The sequence below is a fragment of the Zonotrichia leucophrys genome, chromosome Z (assembly GCF_028769735.1).
Source record: "Zonotrichia leucophrys gambelii isolate GWCS_2022_RI chromosome Z, RI_Zleu_2.0, whole genome shotgun sequence".
Classification (NCBI taxonomy): Eukaryota; Metazoa; Chordata; class Aves; order Passeriformes; family Passerellidae; genus Zonotrichia; species Zonotrichia leucophrys.
Genome location: NC_088200.1, coordinates 39,827,536 through 39,846,251, shown reverse-complemented (window position 1 = coordinate 39,846,251; position 18,716 = coordinate 39,827,536). Strand labels below are relative to the sequence as shown.

The window sequence follows — 18,716 nt, the reverse complement described above, 5'->3', positions numbered from 1 at the left end:
TTTGTCCATCCTTCTCAAAAAAGCCATTTTATAACTTCAATTATCTTTAAAGCTTTTGTGTACCTTTTACTTTTTTTTTGCTTATTCCCTTTATAGTTTTTGATGCAGTTGCTTTCTTTCCCACCAAAATGGTGAGATTGTTTAGTAGCAGTAAGTTCAAAGCTAAAGTTGTGGGTTGTTAAGATGGTTTTCTTGTGTCATACTTTAGATCTGTCTGCCTCCAGTATACATGTACTGCTTGGAATGCTGCCCCACAGTACTGTGGGTCCTTTTCTGAACTCTGCAATCCGTTCTTTTAATGACTTGGGGAGGTTTGTATTAAAGGATATTTGGCATTTCACTAGGTGTCTCCATTAGAAACACAATTATGAGTAATTTTAAATGTTAGAGAACCAGCACAGATATTTATAATATTCTATTAGGATGACCTTTCCATACAGTGAACACTATTTTTCTTTTCTGTAACATGCTTTCATTAAATATTTATTCATATGTACCTTCCCACTTAAGCCACTGGAAGTTAGTTTAGGAACATTTTTTGGGACCACATAAAAAAATCTCTTTGGAAGTCTGGGATTACTTAGGTCTTCTTTTTTTTTACACATCCATACAGCTGGCTTTAAAGAGAAGGGAAAAGGTCCTTAGTGCAATAGAATACATATCCTTTGAACCTGATTTTATCCTTGGCTTTGGGACTCACTTATCTTCTCAAAATGGAAGCATCACTGTCCTGGCCTCCTGGGAGCTGTAGCCTCTGTGTGAGGAAACCATCTAAAACTGAATATAAGTGTTGTCTTCTTCTCTCTCTGTTTCTTTGTTGCATCCAGATCACATCAAACTTACTAGGAGGCTACCACTCTTTACAGTTACAAACTTTGTTTTGTGAGTAGTTTTTACTCAGTGGGAAGTGGAATTAGGTTAAAATTTTATTCCTTGGAGAGTTGTCTTCTGATTGTCTGTGTGTCATCTGCCATTCCTCTTTTTGTGTGCAAGACCCTTGGGCTTCTCTGAAAACACCTGGAGGGGAACTGCACCGGAGAGCCTGGGGGCGGCTTGCACTTTACTCACACTTTACAGATTTCAAATGTTACAGGAAAACCGTGGTACTCTTGGGAAAGAGTAAAAAGGAATAGGAAAATAAGAAAGCCTGCGAAACGCTGCAGTGCTTTTTTCTGCCAGGCTGGAGAAAGCAATTACACCAGCAGTTCAAGGTTCCCTTGGTTGGGCGCGCTTGGATTTGGTGCCCTCTGGTGGGAAAAAAGGATGGACACGGAACTGGCAGCTCGCATCCCTGCTTTTCTGTGCGATCAATGGTGTCCGTACCCAGCAGGCCTCGGTGCCTTCTGGAGGCACTTTACAAAATTTCGGCTATGCGGATAAATGGCTACAGATGCGGCACAGCTCGTCCTGGCGCTGGCGCTGGGATCCCTGTGTTTCTGGGCTTTGGAAGTATTCACATTTGTCTCAGCATCACTGTGGAGGATAGAGTTCCATGAACCATCATGCAGTTTCTGTAGAACAAAATGATTTTTGGCTTTTTGGTTTTCTTTTTTGTTTTGCTTTGGGGTTTTTTTTGCTTGTTTGTTTGTTTTTTGTTTTGTTTTGGGTTTTGTTCACATGCTAGTTTTTTTTTGGTTGGTTGGTTAGGTGTTCTTAGGGTTTTTTTTGGTTGCTTGGTTCATTTGGTTTTTTTTTTTTTTTTTGGTTGTTGTTGTTGTTGTTTCTGGGGGTTTTGTTTGGGTTTTTTTGAGAAATATTTATTGTCTTTAGAAAGGGTGGAGTTCCGAAAAAACGCCTGGAAATATCCTGACATGTGCACAATTTTCCTATGACTGACAAGAGCCTACCTTTATTTAATTAGAAGTGCTTCTCTTTTTTTTTTCCTTTTGAAGTTAACTGTACAAAGCATGCAAGTAGCTCTGAGTTTCTCATCTATAGCCAAAATATTTTGGTCTAAATTTTTGTTTTGAATAGAATACAGAAGAAAATGCTTTGGAAGCCAGAAGAAGTTGCAGTGGAAATTTGGAATTAGGCAGTTTTTCCTTTCAAGTAATTGTACATACGGAGATTGATAACTGTAAAAAAAAATAGTGTTTTAAAAAAAGGTGGGATGAGGCAAAAAAAAATTAAATATAAGTATCTGAAATAATATTCTGGAATTGCATCCCTAAATATGATTATGCAGTAAATGAAGCTTTGGTAATGAGTGTTAAATGCTAATACCTGAATGGATTTTCCTTAAAAATTTAGTTGCATTGTTCTGCAAAAGAGGCAATTTGCTGGTACCATCAGGATTTCTTTTCAAAACTTTGATAATGAATTGTAGCTGTGTGTGGATCATAAAACATTAAGATTTTTTAAACTAGTTATACTTTAGGCTCTTTTTTTCTTTCCCTTCCAAGGTTTGCCTTATTCCTAAGTCTGCTCATGGTACTAATCCAGCAAGTGCACAAATGGCAGGGATGAAGATTCAGCCCATTGAAGTGGATAAAAATGGGAGCATTGATATTTCTCACTTAAAAGCAATGGTGAGTATTTAATTATCTTTGATTTTCAAGGAACACTTCTTCTCTGAAGGTAATAGTGTTGGCAGCTGAATCACATTTTTCTACAAGAAAAAATAAAGCAATAATACTGAATACGTGCTTTGAAAGGATTAAGTAATTTTTTTTCCTCACTCAGACACTAACTACATGACAATTGTAAGATTCCTTTTAATTTGAGGATCTTTAGTGCAGGATTTGCTCAAAGAGTCTTTGTACACAGTAGACTCTTTTATAGCAGACCCTTTTGGTCCACAGCTAGTACTGGAAGTGAGCAAGCCATGTTCATGAATGTGAAGCATTTGAAACTGCATTTCAGCCTTCTTTCAGCAAAGTTCAAGTCCATCTCTGCTGGAGAAATTGTTGCTAGGCAACTACTTTTTTTCTCTTTTTTTAAGTATATTGACTGCAGGTGAATCTTGCAATGCAAGGGATTAGCAGGACACATTTCCACATTTGGACAAGATTTTATGGCAGTCATAGAACTCTGCTGCGCAAAGTAGGGGGAATGGTCATTATTTCACATTAACTTGAAGGCCAGATTTTCATTGGGTTGTCTGAAGGTCCCAAAAGAGAGTGTTTTACACATGTATATGTATATGTATGTACACAAATATATGTGTATGTATGTATGTATATGTGTGTATATATGTGTGTGTGTGTATGTATGCACCTTTCAATACCTGCCTTTTCCCCTGATGTAAAATTCTGATTTATTCAGAAATCACTCTTTTTCACTAGGTGTGGCTGAAGAAGGGAGCCCAGTATCCTTTGCTGACCATAAGTCACTTTGACTATCTGCTGATAGGCTTGCTTCCCACCTGTAAAACACTCTGACTTTACTTGTATTTTTTTTATAAAAACTTGAGAAGCCTTCGGAGGCTCTGTGACCTTTTCTTCTCTCCCCTCCCTGCCACCAGGTGGACAAGCACAAGGAGAACTTGGCAGCCATCATGATCACGTACCCTTCCACCAATGGTGTGTTTGAGGAGGAGATTGGAGACGTGTGTGACCTCATTCACAAACATGGGGGCCAAGTTTACTTAGATGGAGCAAATATGAATGCTCAGGTACAAAAACTGGGCAGATTTTTTACTAACGGGAATCCTTGGAATAAAAATAGCACAGCAGTACTCAGTTCAGACTATAACCCAGCTTCCATGCAAGATGCCACAGTGTTTGGGGGAGGATGTGAGATTTCCGAGATCAGTAATTAAAATTAGATGGTGAAAGTAATTCTCTTTTACTTGATTTTCCCCTGAAATGTGTCGGAAGATTTATGAGTTGTTCACTGAAATTTGCTTACCCTTTATCAAAGACATTCTTTACAGCTGTAATTAAGAATTCCTAAAACAAAATATTATTTGCATCAAGTTCTTGTTTATGATGCATCGTGATAAAGAAAAACATAAAAACATACACCATCTTTTTCAGCCTGTTGTCCTTGCATTCCAAAATAGGTCCTAAATGGCATATGAAGAATGTTTTGAAACATATTCCCTTTACAGGTTGGTCTGTGTCGTCCTGGAGATTATGGCTCTGATGTCTCTCACTTAAATCTCCACAAAACTTTTTGCATTCCCCATGGAGGAGGAGGACCTGGAATGGGACCAATTGGAGTGTGGGTATCTCTATATTAGCCTTTCCTTAAAAAAAAAAAACCAAAACAATATATATACATATATTGCAAATTGCAAATATATATAGATATAGATATATTTACACACCTTGGTGAATCTTGGATGGGTGTTCACTTCAGTACAGAGCCGTGGCTGGGAGAGGTATGATGTTGGTTGCAAGCATCTGTCCTTCTTCTCCAGCACAGTCATGTGCTCAGTGGTGGAGTGTTATCCTGTATCCCCAAACCCTGGCTTCCATGTTGCCTTCTGGTGTGCATGATAAACCTCACTCTGCAATGTGTTTCCTGAGTAAGAAATGGAGTTTGAGGGCTGATAATACTGCATGTAGTCCAGAACACAGAACTGCTACACAAGCTGTGTGAATCTATCCTATGGAGCATTCTTATTTCCTTAAAGGAAGATAATCTTACTTGTTTAAAAAGTAATTTTTATTTTGATAGCTCCATTAATATCTTGTGATAGGTTGAAAAACTGAGTGTCATCCTCCACTGGCACCAGCTGTGTTAATAACCTTTCTTTTGAAGAAGGCAGAGATCAGACTTCCTAGAGGACTGTGACTGAAAGCAAGGTGAAGAGAAACTACTGCTGAAACTGTCCAGATGTGCTAGTATTTTATCTCTAAAATCAATGTTTTTGTTTTAGGAAGAAACATTTGGCTCCCTACTTGCCTACCCACCCTGTGATCAAAATACAGACGGATCAGGATGCATGTCCTTTGGGTACTGTCAGTGCTGCACCTTGGGGTTCCAGTGCTATATTGCCAATTTCCTGGGTGTATATCAAGGTGTGTAGACTTTTATAAGGAGTATCAGCTGAGGTTCTCTTTCTCTTTCAAGTTCAGTGACCACTGAACCACATGAACAGCTTTAAGAGCAGTTCATTTTTTTTTATATTATTTGCACAGACTGAAATGCAGCGAAATTAAGCAATGACAATCCAGTCACAGGTTATTTACAACCATCAAGCCTACTTGATTTATGGTAGGACAATGTTGCCACAAGAAAGGACATCAGGACAATGGTTGTATCTAACTCTTCTACCTTTTGTTTGTAATAGGTCTTGAGATAAGAGGACAACAGGCAGAAAATTACAGTCAGGCTTCCACTTTCTGATGCTGAAGTTTTCATGTTTAAATTACTGTTCTGCCAAGAGTATTTTTAATTGTATGGTTCAGTATTGTTATACTTGACATCTACAGAGCATTGGATTTTATAGTATCCTGAATTCCAGAGGATTTGAAAACTGAACTTAGTTTTGGTTTTACATGTGAATAAACTTGATCATGATCTATGAAATTTGTTAATCCCTTGTAATTTAGTGATAAGCCAGCAAATATTTGGCTACATGTATGGCAATATTTAGCCAACAGAGATGATTGTAGATTCAAATTCTAATTGAAAGAAGGGTGTGCTGGGACTCTTGAGCTACATTTAATGCTTACAGTGACAGAGCTGAAGAAGAATGAACCTAGGGGCAGTGTCATTCAGAGTACTTTGTTGCCAGTATGGTACTCTAACCATGGAAACTTCCTCTGCTGGGGAAACCAGCTCTCCTGGAATTCCAAATGAGCAAATATGAACTGGTACCATTTCCATTTACCGCTGTGGGTAGAAATTACTTGTGACTCTAAGCTGGTTCCCATTAGAGAATATTTAATCCATTCATTAGAAATTTTTAAGGGGAGTTCTTTCCTCACAGTGCAAAATGCCATCTAGTTACATTGTCCCACCTAAACTTCCCTAGACAGTCTGGCTGTGGGATGGAGAAGGCAGCCTGTGCCTTTTGACATTATTTGTGTTCTCACTTTTTTCTGTTCAGTTCAAAGCTTCTCAGTTGGAGCAAAGGTTTGGGTCATTCACTTGTGAATGTGAAGCTACATCTCTTAAACAGTAGACACTCTCATAAACTACATTCACCAAAGGTGGCCTCAATCAATATCCAGTGCTTCTCTGTCAGTGTTGTGTGGAAAAGTGTAACAGCAGAGTGACTGCCAGAACTGGCCAGGTGCATTGAGGTGCTGCGCTCTGTCAGGCAGGAGCATACTTTGCTTGGTTTGGACCTATTTTAGATCTGTTTCTTCATGTTATTTTTCTTTCAGACAATGGGAGCAAAGGGTCTGAAGCATGCTTCTGAGATTGCTATACTAAATGCAAATTACATGGCAAAAAGGCTAGAGAAGCACTACAAAATCCTTTTCAGAGGAGCAAAAGGCAAGTATTGGACTTTTTTTTTTCTTCTACCAGGCTTTTTTTTCTGCCTCATGTAGAAGTTGGCTTGCAACACAGTTGTTTGTTTTTTGTTTGTTTTTTTTTTTTTTAATGCTATGTGACTGTTGATTTCAAAATTCTCTTGTTCACAAGAAGAGAAATAACCAGCCACACCTCACTGGATGTATTGCAATGAAACTGAGATACTTTGAAGTAGAAGAAAAGTAATATCTGTTTGTAATTAGAAAAAGACAATGCCAAAAGATAAAGTATTAGATCGTTCTCCTTGAAATTTAGTAACAGATTGATGAACATCAGAAAAAGGAAAAGCAACCAAGTTGAGACTTCCAAATCTCCATAACCAATGATGCAATAATTTAAGAACTGAAAGTAATTTTTGGACCTGTACTTCTCCTTGCACACTACCTCTGAAAAAATCCCACCATGTTTCCCTCATTTCTGCTCCTTGTTCACTTTTGTGAGCTGAGATAGACTTCCTTTGGCAATGCATGATATTTCATCTACATTCTGGTTGCCTGTTTTGGCTCTCCAGTCTTGTAATAGGACAGAAGTAATGAAGAAGAGATGAAAAAATTATTCTGGGAGTAGTGTAACAATCAGAGAACTTATTTGGCTTGTCTAAGCTGAACAGCGTCAAAGAACATTTGAGTACAATATATGTGTTCTCTAAAATATATATCTTGAATTTAATGACATACACCTTGGTAAAACCTGCAAGTTGTACTTTAATAGAAGTGAATAAAAATTGCAAATTTTCAGGGATTTAACAATGTAATGGAAGGTTCTCCAGAATCATGAATATAAATGCAGACAACTTTTGTCTTTAGCCTCTCTATAACAGAAAATTTGAGTTTTGCTCTGGCATTAGATAAAACTGATTATCATGATTAATTTAAAATAGCCTAAAACCCAAATGGTGTTGGGCCATTGACAAATCTAATAATTTTTTCAGAGAACTTGTAAATTGTACGAGCTACTTTGACCACTCATTCCTAGTTCTGATCTTGTAAATGAGGCCTCTTCTTAATATTATGTGGGACTCAAAGAATCAGTCTTCAAAAACTGAGTTGTATATCTTTTACCTGATAATTTCTCAGATTTGAGGTTTTGCCCAAGTGGATATTTTTGAGTTTGTCTTTTTGCCATGATCTCCACAAAACCAATCAGAATAGACAGCCTGGTAAATTGCATTGTTCTCCTGTTAAGTAAGACTAGTGTTCTCACTAGTCTTACTTAATAGGAGATGTCATTTTTTATTTACAGGTTATGTAGCCCATGAATTCATTTTGGATACAAGACCTTTCAAAAAAACAGCAAACATTGAAGCCGTAGATCTTGCTAAAAGGCTTCAGGATTATGGTAAGTCAAATGTCTATTAAAATAGCAGTATGAGTGAAAATTTTCCAAATATCTTCTAAAGGGAGATACAAACATTCGAGTTCTGTGCTTATGGATTGTGAATCTGTCACAATTATTTCAGGCTTCCTCATTTTCTTTATGGGGCTTGGAGAGATATTTGCATATACTAAATTGTAGTAGGTACTTCTGACTCTGCTGCTACTTCACACTTTTGTAAACTGTCCCATCAAATTACTGATTACATGACTCTCAACTGTTTGGAGCAAGTGGGTCGGAGCCAAAAGCTTAATAAGACTCCAACAAAGCAAAACAAAACAGAAGAGGAAGGAAAAAAAACCCTTTTAAAGTAGGATAATGGGATTTGAACAGTTCCATCTTGATATAGTTTATGCAGTTTTGTACTCATGCTCTAAAGGATCTGATTGTGAATGCTTTTTGGCTGCCAGACAAGAGGATCCATTGAACTACTTGATCCTGTAGAACTGTGCTTCTAATGAATATGCATGAAAGCTGTTAAAACCCTAACCAGTAATACCTCTGCAGTAAAATAACGCAAAGCCTAATTGTGATACTAAAAAACCCACCCTTCCTGCTCTTTGTAAGTGAGCCTTAAATATTGTGCACCACTTTAAACAGACTTTTCAGCAGGTATAGAGGTGAGTTAGATAAGTATATTAAAGTTCCTTTTTAATAAAGTAAATCTGTGTGTAGCTGTATTGTAAAACAGAGGTGTTACCCTTCAGTGCTGAAAATTAAGATACTTGAAAAGTTTATCTTGCCTCTGAAGTACAGAGCCAACACTACCAATGAATTCAATCTCTATAGATTTTTGTAGAGAAAGGACTGAATTTGTGAATCTGCTGATAGCTAATGCATGTATTGTCTCATACCCTGTTATCTGTGACTGATTTCTGCTATTGTCACCAGGTTTTCATGCTCCAACCATGTCCTGGCCAGTGGCAGGGACACTTATGATTGAACCTACAGAGTCTGAAGACAAAGCAGAGCTGGACAGATTTTGTGATGCCATGATCAGTATTCGGCAGGAAATTGCTGAAATAGAGGAAGGCAGGATGGACCCCCAAATTAACCCACTAAAGGTAAGATGGCATGTCGAGCAAGGTGACAGCATCAGTCTAACCCTTGAGTCTGCAGATGCCCATTCCTGGTCTTTCAGTACTCTCAAAAGTAATGGGACACAACAGTGAGCACAAGACTTTCTTGAGAAAACTTTAACTTTTTCAAAATTTGAATTTTGACTTCTTCAAGTGAGAAGTCTTGCTGACAGAGCAGAGAAAGTTATTTCCACAAGCACTTAATTTATATTTTAAGGCCATCTCAAAGTAACAAAGGAGAGACACTTATTTCACTGGCTGAAGATGGAAAATGGAATGACCTTAACATTAATAATAAAATAAAGATTGAATTATTTTAGCAATGCAGGACAGAACCAGTATCAGCTCAAGTTCTGTTCAACTCTTTTAATGCTATACTGCCTTTTAAGTTTAGGGAAAAGCCAAAAGCATATTCAATCCTTGGGTAGCATCTTTAGGCAAACTGAAAAAAAATCCAAATACTGACTTGCCTCCTTTTTTAAATCTGCCTTGTTCCTCCCCAGATAAACCGCGTTCTCTAGACAGTAATTATTTATATGTGGTAATGAAAACTTGAAGAAGGCTTCACACTGAACTGTTCAACAGAAATCAGTAATTTCTTGTTCTCAACATGTCTTGTTTCTTGTAGATGTCACCACATACTCTGAACTGTGTCACTTCTTCCAAGTGGGATCGTCCCTACTCCAGAGAAGTGGCAGCATTCCCACTGGTGAGTACATAATGGGAACTTTCTGGTGTGGTAATACATAAATATGCTTTGTGCTCTGTAGTTTCTTAGTCAGTTGGAGATGAAGTAATGTGGTAAGAATGAAAACTTCAGAGCCATTATATTGTTTCTCAGTTTTTAAGTGTGTGAGCTGTCTTTACCACAGTTTCATTAGTTTAGCTTTTAAAGACAAGGAAAGAAATGCTCAAAAAAAAAAAAAAGTCTCTACACACTGGTGCAGATCTGGATTTCTAAATCCTAGCACTTCAACACTGAGTATTCATTCCTATTGGAAACAACCTGTTTAGCTCTGACAAACTGCACCAAGGGCTCCCAGAACAGAGTCCCACATGCTGACATTCAAAGCTTTGCTCAAAAGAACTTGCGTAAGCTGTGACTAGGTTCCCCAAGGTCAGCATGGGGAAAGCGACACCAATGTGGACCTGCTACAATAAAGGTCAGATTGGAGCCGGAGTCTGATATCAAACTTCCTAATTGCTTTCACAGTCATAGCAGCTAAATGTACATGTGTCCAACCTTTCTGCTTGGAAACTTAATTGCAAGTATTTTAGTGATATGTACTGTTTCAAAGAGTAAGAATTCAACTACACCACCATTCCACTTTCCTTTAAGTATGATACTCTAACTAGACTGAACAGCGCAGCAGTGTCCTCTGCTTTTCCTTCATTCATATGTCAAAGCCAGTTGTTCAAAGGATAATAAAGTTTTCTTTCATCTTGTGAAAACTACTTCTTCGCAAGCATGTGTTAGAGGTCACGACCAGACTTTTTTAAAATCGAAGCATTCTTTTAACCATGACTTCTATTACACATCCTTGTTAACTTTCAGGCTCTGAAAACAGACTTGAAGGATGACTTCACCCAAAAAATCCACTTTCACAGCACTAGTAATTCTTCAAGCTCCTAGTGTCTGTTATAATTTTGTAGCTTTATCTGGTGAAAAAATTAAGATGGTTGGGTTCTTTTATTTCTCTTAGCCATTTGTGAAGCCTGAAAGCAAGTTTTGGCCCACAATTGCTCGCATTGATGACATATATGGAGATCAACATCTGGTTTGTACCTGCCCACCGATGGAAGCCTATGAATCTCCATTTTCTGAACAGAAGAGAGCATCTTCCTAAGATTGCTTCCAGCTGCCTGCATTTTTGACTCCATCAGAATGGCCCTTTCCTGATTTCCTGGGGATATTTATATTATGTATATTTTGAATAGTGACCATGTTTGTTTATTGAGCACTGGTCAGCTAAAATGTAAATACAATCAGTATGTTAGGTGTAAACAAAATGTGATTGTTCCACAGCAGTTGATGTTGGAAGTTGCCTTGATTTATCATTTTGTCTGTTTCATGCTAAAGTTTTAACAATTAACACCCAGCTTGCAAGGTGGCATGGGAGATACAGTTAAAAAAGTAGAAAAGATGCAGATGCATAAGGCAATACTAATAAATATCAACTGCAGGATTAATTGTTTACATTTTGTAAAAAAATGATGAAGTAGATTTTTTAATTTACTTCACATATTACCACTAACTAGCATTGCTAGTGTTAATATTTCATACTGATTTTTTTACCTATCAGTGTTAGTAGCCTAATAAAATTGGTCAGAATTTTAATTGTTGTCATGTTTTGGATTTAAACTTTTCAGCTGCATTTGTCCAAGAGACAGTATGAAATTATGAAACTTAAGCTCTGATTTCTGACAATTTCCACAGCAGCAATAAACTTAACACAAAGGAAAATACTGTCAGAGATTAATATTTAAATAAATCTCTGAATTTTTTTTATGAGAGTCAAAATTATCCATTTTACCAAGCAGTAACAAACTTAATCTTGCTCAGCATCACATTTTTTTCTTAGTAGCTCCATCTAATTCTCTCTTCTTCTGGATAAGGTATAAAAGACCATGAAGGCATAAAAGACTGTGAATTAGTATTACTTGAATCTTGGGTAAAAACGTGTTCTCTTTCCACAGTTTCTCAAGTCACTCTCTGGCACTTTGTTATACAGAGCCCTCAGTTTGCCCTACTTTATCTACAGCTTGTGTAAAAACTGATTCACAGCTTAAGCTCCAAGAGATTAAGGAGACCAGAGCCCTCCTTCAACACAGAGTGCCACATTAAATCACTCAGTAACCAAAGCTTACACCTTAAAAGGGAGCCTTTTCCAGCATGTTACAGATCAAATTTACATAAAACTAATCCTCTCACTAGTTACACCGTCAGATCTCTGTGCTATGAGCACATTTGAAAGGAACCTGCCCAGGTCTATGCAGAGATGTCTGATGCACATGAGCACCCCTGAAAGGACCTAACTCATTCAGCCACTCAAAGCACAATTTTGGTGAGTTAGGAAACAGGCACTCAGCAACACTGGGACCACAGAAAACGACCGTGCAGTTCTGCACCTTACAACCACCCACTACTCAACTACTTGTTGAAGACGAGAAGAACTACATGCACACTCAGCCTGGGAACTCTGAAGGGACACAAATGAGTAACACAAATTATAGCAATATTTTATGTACTGTAAATTTTGTGTCTTTTACAGTGAAAGTTCTGGGACTGCAACTTTTTCATTACCTACCTTATGACTTCATGGGGGGCTTTACACAAGGAGTCTACAGATGATAGGAGACAGGAATGGCTTTCACTGAAGGAAAGTCAGGCCAGATACCAGTGTTTATGTGAAAAGCTGCACCTACATGCTAAATCACCTTAATACATAGTGAAGAAAATCAGATTTTTTTTTCACTCCAGAATTCATTAACTATTGGAAATGTTATCTTTCAGTAGCTATTGAAATAGTACTAAGGATGCAAAATATCATGAAAAGCCACTGCAAATTTATAATGTGAGGAAAGGACAGTCTTTCTCTATTGCCAGTCTACTTCCCCAGTCTTGACAAGCTGCTTTAATGTTTGCTAAAAGCAGTTTCATGTTTGATTATGTCACTGAAAAAATACATTAAAAATTGGTTTACAAATTTTTGTATAAAGCAGGTAACTTCCCACTGTTGATCTCAAACTGACAAAATTTAGCTTGTGAATTAATTAGTAAAATCTATCCAGTGGAAAACAAAGCATTAAAGTATTTTACAGTACTCAAGTTGGAGGCCACAAGTCTTATGAGCTACTGCTCATGAGATGCAATGGCTGTTACGAAGGTGAAATCACATCGTTCTCTCCATAAATTCTGAGCTACCTGTAGCACTGTGGGCCACAGGCTGTCACTGCAACCCCAGTGCCTACAGAGGGAATCTGAGTCATGTACCTGAACGACCACTGTGCAGGAATCCCACAGCTCCCAGCTGTGGGACATGGACTGAGCACTGCTACAGGCTGTGAGCGAGTTCATGGGTATCTGTGTCACCACTGGATCTTGGTTTGGAGTTCAGCCTTTTTTAAAATTGTTTTCATTGAGAAATCAGTCAAGGAGTATAAAGCCACCTGTAAAATACGGCCACCTAAGGAAAGCATTTAGTAATCTGAAAAATTCTGTAAAAATCTCATGACTTAATTAAGTAGAAAATAGTAAAAACAAAATTAACAAATTTTCTGAATCATAAAATATTTAATAAGGTATATTTTGGGGGAGGGATATATTGTATATAAAATTTCAGATCACAATATGAAGCGATTTGAACCTTCTCCAAGCTAGCACTGCCTTTAATGCTGTGTAGATGTATTGCCACTGATACAAGACCTACTAAAAGCATACAGTTTAACTAATACAGAAGTGGCTTTTTTTATATGAACTATTTTTTACACAATTAGAGTGTCTTGAATACCCTCTTTAAGTGCAAAAAACACAGATCACTTTACACTAATGCAGCAACAATGCATTCATATTGTTCTCATTAGTCATTAGTAGTCAACTTGCATAAGATACAAGAAAAGCACAATGAAGCTCACAAAAATAGACTAAAAATCAGCCCGTTCTTGCAAAAAAATACAGCATAATAGAAGAAAAAGACAAAAAAGGGATTATGCACACCACAGAATTTACTGTTTAATCCAAATGGCTTAAGTGCTGAATCTATTTCTTTTTCCTGGTTTTTTGTGGGTTTTTCTTTTGGTTTGGTTTTTCTTGGGTTTCGTTATTGGGTTCTTGTTTTTTGTAAATCAAACCACATGGACCAGGCACAACTAATATTCAGGAGGCAGTGTGTAGCTAAAAACATCATTAACTATTTTTTATCCCCAACATTGTTTCATTGTTTGACACAATTTACTTTCCTCTGTCCTGAGGTAGTCACAAAAAAACAAATCATAAATTAAGCATCAGCTAGGCCAGTAAGAGCTGAGGCTTTTCTTTTTCTTTTTTTCTTTTTTCCTTCTTTAAAAACTGTTAGTTAACTGGCCAGAACTACCCTTGATGTTAAAAGACAGCTGAGAATTAGAGTTCTCACAACACCAAGAAATGGCTATGAAGGGAAGAGGGTTAGGTGCTTCAAAAAGTGACAATATATTGAGTCCCATCAAGGTGGCTGGTCCACTGCTGAATTCCCCATGTTTATTCCCCTTTACTGTGTATAAAGTCACTGGGAGAAGTACAGAAGGGACTGAGCACATCATCGTCCTTTACTGTAACCCGGAAAGAACTGGTCCAGTAGTGCCTGCAGGATCTTGTTGGGAGCCATGGTGTAGCCCTTCCCCAAGTCATAGCGGCAGGCAGGGCAGGTGAACACTTCGGCTCTGAAGGAGCGCTGCAAACAACTCTAGGACACACAGAGACAGAGAAGTAAATTGCAACAACTTCCTTACAGACTGACAGCTTAACCAGTGAAAAGTAAGGAATCACTATAAGATCTGCTTATGAGATCTGCTTACAATCTGCTGTACCACCAGAAAAAAAAAGTCTTTGCCAAGCCCTCTGGTGCCTGACTCCACCCCTGACGAAAATGTCCTAGCCAAGAAACTCTTCTCCCTGCTTGGGAGGAACTAAATCACTAGTGAGGTTTCCCCTTCTTTTTTCACTAATGCCTTCCTGTAAGTCACAGCCAATCCTTAGCTTCCTTACAGCTCCACAGATTGCTATACTTTTCCAGACCTTCATATCCAGAGGAAAATGACTATACCACATATACTGTTTATGTAGCAATCTCCATCTAACTCACCAGAATAGACCCAGTTTAGCCTTACAGATATATGTAGAATAATACAATCTGTAACACATTAGCATCTGTGCTGTCATCCTTACTACATTACTGCAGATTGATAAAAATATTTTAGGGCAGGGCAGATCTCTGTCTAAACAGCAACAGCAGCTTACTATCAAACTTCCTTACAACTTTAACTGGATATTATACTGTATTCGCAAATATGTACTGATATCTTCAAATACTGTGCTTTCTGAGTTTGTTGCCATTCAGCTTTCTCTTCTTTCTTTTTTTCATGGTTTTTCAATTTCTACAATTCTAAATTTTAACTCCACATTTCTTATGTTTTTCAAAGAGACATAATTGTTCCATGTGTGCAGGCCACACACAACACCCTGATTTTTACTGGAGTGGTATCTTCTTAAACAGCAACCTTGCATTACCAAATACTGTACTAGGATGATAATAGTTTGAGTCCTTTTACAGCCTCAGGCAGAAATACTAGGTATGGCAGACACCATCCAAATATGCAAAATTCACTGCATGATTCTGTACATACCAGTGCTACAAAATTAACTCTAGTCCAGATTTGATTCCACGCTTCTTAGACTTATCTCCAACTGATCAAGATTTTGAGACACATGAGTAATGCACTGACATTCATGGTCTCCTAGCAAACATGAGCAATGCCAAGATTAACAGGATAACATAACTTTCTCTGAATAAGTCCAAGTAAGTTTCTAGGGTATTTATCCTCCACCCTTTCACAACTTTTAATAAAGAATTATAAAATTATAAAATCTGGGTTTATTTCTTGTAAAATTAAATTATTGTTATTGTGCCAAAATCTAACCAGTGGACCCAACCAAACTGTAGCGCACCTCCACTGACCAAAAAGGCATGACCACAATGGTAAACCTCACTCATTATGTCTATCAGAAACTATATGGAATGTACTTCCACTCCTTATTACACAAAATCAATGTCCGCTACACAGCAAACACTGAATGGAAACTTGTGGTCTGTTTTTGCTCAGAATGTTATACAATTATTATTGTCTTTCTAAAATGCATATGGCTTTGGTGACTGGTGTCTAAGAGTCAAGAAAACAGCCCAGAGCAAGGCAGTTCATTCTTACTTTACAGACGTTGTGGAGGCACTCTGTTGTCACTGGCTGGTAAACCAACTCCTGGCAGCACACACACATAAAGGATTGTTCCAGTTTCTTCAGAAAATTCTAATGTAGGGCACAGGGATAAAAGAGACAAATTCTATTACAGTTCTCACAAATGCCACTTACTACATAAAGATGATGTACTTCCAGAAGTTTTTAAGTCCGTCACATCTCTGAGCACAGCTTTCTAGAAGCTATCAGGAAGCAGGTCTTTAATGGCTTTATTTCCCTGCTCTTCTACAAATTGTAGAATCATATAATCAGACAATGGTTTGGGTTGGAAAGGACCTTAAACTACACCTATTTCAACCCCCATGCCATGGGCAGAGAATATTCCACAAGACCAGGTTGCTCATGGCCCCATCCAGCCTGGCCTTGAGCACTTTGAGGGATGGGGCATATCTAGGGAACCTGTCATAAAATTATTTTCTGTCTAAACAAAACCTAGCGACTAAAACTATCTTTCTTCATGTCTGATTTCTGACATTAGCACAACATAAAAATACATTTATTATATCAGAGAAAAACTATGCTGGCTTCAAGAATGAAAATAAATAAAAATGCACTTCTAACTTCAGGATGGTTTTTGAGCAAGAAAGGTCTCTATTGTTGAGGCATTAGCCCATCTCTCAAGAGCAAATTGAACAGGCTAGACATTTTCTTGAATAGAAGTCTTACAAATAAAACTGATGCTAGACAGTCTATATTTAGCATAAGTTCAACAAACAAAGGAGGTTTTAAGAGGGAGTCAAGATTTCTCCTAACAATATAAAGAAAATGCAAAGAATAAAAACTACGCATGCAACAAACATACTGGTCCTTCCTTAAGAGAAGCAAGTACTTCATCCCACAGCTTCTGGTTCATGCAGTCTTCTCTGATCAGCCATTGTTGCTCTTGGGTCAGCTGGAAAGCTTCTCCTTTCCCTCCATCTCCCATCCTCATGGCTTTGGGTGTATTTGTAGGCTCCTCTGTACCTGCTTAAGACGGTGACCATCAGACCCAGTAAAAGCAGTGTTAGTCTGAACTAATAGAAGGGAAAGACAAAACTATTTCTAGAAGGAAAAATGGATTAATATGGATTACTTGCAAGAAATGCAGCAAGCAAATTCCTACTCCAACTCATACTACACATCATTGCTTTGGATTGCAGCAAAGAGTTGCACAGAAGAATTTTCATTTTTTTGCAGAGCTTGAGAGCAAAAAACACAGTAGGAGCAGTAAAAAGGATTAAGACCCCTACACTACCACTTAATTAAGCACTCATTAGAATATACTTATTTATTTCTTGTTGTGAGACAGGATTAGGAGGAAGGCAAATTAGGCTCAAAACTTGAAAAGGGTATGAAGAAAAGTTTATTAACAGTAACTAAAAAAAAGAATAGAATAAAGAATTAGAATAAAACCTTTAGAACACTTCTTCTTTCCCTACAACTTTTTTTTCTTACTCACAACTTACAGAAATAATTCAGTCAGTTGTTCTAGAAGAGTCTTTTTTGTCTACTTTGGGAGAGGAGCTCTTGTTAATTTATGGAGACTTCTTTATAAGAAAACTGTTCTCTTCTGGCTTTTAATTTTTACAAATAGCAGTTGCCTGGAAAATCCTGTAATCATGAGGTCCCTCCCATTTTTACAGCTTTTCCCAAAACTGCGTTTATGGGCAATGTTAATTTATGGGGTATTATTTTAAAGATGAGCTGTTTAAGAGCAAAGGTTTTCTTTATCTATGTTTGAAATTAGCTTAATTCCTGGGAACAGAGGTCTTCTTCTTCTCTCCCTGGGAGCATAGGGTCTTTATCGCTCTTCTTTTTCTTTCGGTTTAAACTTCTCATGGGACTACAGCTATTTCAAAATCTGCTTACTTTAGCATGGAGGCTTTTGTTAGGTATGTACAATTTGAACAATTCATCTCCTCAAAATTTTTGATGGGTTGTAGGGAAAAAAAGAGTCTAATGTATCAAGTATATCTTCCTCATAGCCTCATAAGTGGATTTTAGCCTAGAATTAAGGCACCTCTTTAAATCCCTCCCATCAGGGACTTGACTTCTTTTTACTGACTGTCATGTTTCATGTTGTTCTCTCTTCAATCTTTCCTTTTCTTTCCCTCGACAGAGAGAACTGATGTTTGTCCGTTTTATTTGTGTACTAAAACCGGTTAATATCTTGCCCAGGGCCTGCAGATGGTTATGTGACTCCTGCTGGGCGGTGATGGAGTTGTTGCTACTAGAGGCTTTCTTCGGCGGCCGTACTTGCTGGGGGAGCGGCTAGGATTTTAGCAGCCAGGCCCTCCCCCTGCCTGGTGGTTGTGGAGGAATCTGGGCCGGCCCGGCCCGGCCAGAGCCGCCCTCGGAGCCCGCGCTGGCGGCGGGGACAGGGTTCAGTAGCGGCTAGAAGCCAGCAGCCCCGTGGCCTCCCCTCCCCGTGCTGACGGGGCCCGGGGGCTTCCCGGAAGTGCTCCCCTGCTCCCCGGCAGGGGCCGCCCTGCCCGGCTCGGCCCCGCCCGGCCCCGCCGAGACAGGGCCGGACTGGCTGTGTTACTTGTTTGTCGGAAGGGAAAGAGACCCTCCTGGGCTTTTTCGTCTTGTTCTAACCTCTGTCTTCACAGCGGCGTGTACAGTTTTCTTAGTGGTTCAACACATTGTTGATTTTCAAAGCTAATTACTGATTGGTCTTTTTTTATCAGAGACGGAGGAAACTGCTAGCAGCTTCCCTCAGAAAGTCCCTTCCGTGAGTGCCTCCAATATAAAACCACTACAAACTGTTTCACACTTCCACGAAGATTTCATGGCTTAGTTCATAGCAATTTTAACGTGAGAGACTTTGCTGACAAATGCTAA

At 38.3% G+C, this 18,716-nt stretch overlaps 2 protein-coding genes across 3 annotated transcripts in view; one reads left to right on the top strand and one right to left on the bottom strand.

Annotated features, from left to right (window-relative positions):
• GLDC (glycine decarboxylase) overlaps positions 1–11,223 on the top strand; it is a 37,871-nt gene extending 26,648 nt beyond the window's left edge. The window contains exons 17-25 of the mRNA XM_064735549.1: positions 2,403–2,528; positions 3,464–3,613; positions 4,052–4,164; positions 4,826–4,967; positions 6,282–6,393; positions 7,675–7,770; positions 8,698–8,870; positions 9,514–9,594; positions 10,589–11,223. Coding sequence (XP_064591619.1) covers positions 2,403–2,528; positions 3,464–3,613; positions 4,052–4,164; positions 4,826–4,967; positions 6,282–6,393; positions 7,675–7,770; positions 8,698–8,870; positions 9,514–9,594; positions 10,589–10,732 — 1,137 coding nt within the window. The 3' untranslated portion in view covers positions 10,733–11,223. The remainder of the gene's footprint in view (positions 1–2,402; positions 2,529–3,463; positions 3,614–4,051; positions 4,165–4,825; positions 4,968–6,281; positions 6,394–7,674; positions 7,771–8,697; positions 8,871–9,513; positions 9,595–10,588) is intronic.
• Positions 11,224–13,166: 1,943 nt separating this feature from the next.
• Positions 13,167–18,716, bottom strand: part of UHRF2 (ubiquitin like with PHD and ring finger domains 2) — an 84,065-nt gene continuing 78,515 nt past the window's right edge. The window contains exons 14-16 of one of the 2 annotated variants that reach the window (XM_064735974.1): positions 16,696–16,859; positions 15,846–15,944; positions 13,167–14,326 (exon numbers count right to left, since the gene is read on the bottom strand). In XM_064735974.1, coding sequence (XP_064592044.1) covers positions 14,180–14,326; positions 15,846–15,944; positions 16,696–16,859 — 410 coding nt within the window. In that variant the 3' untranslated portion in view covers positions 13,167–14,179. The remainder of the gene's footprint in view (positions 14,327–15,845; positions 15,945–16,695; positions 16,860–18,716) is intronic. The other variant, XM_064735975.1, reaches the window with a different exon arrangement.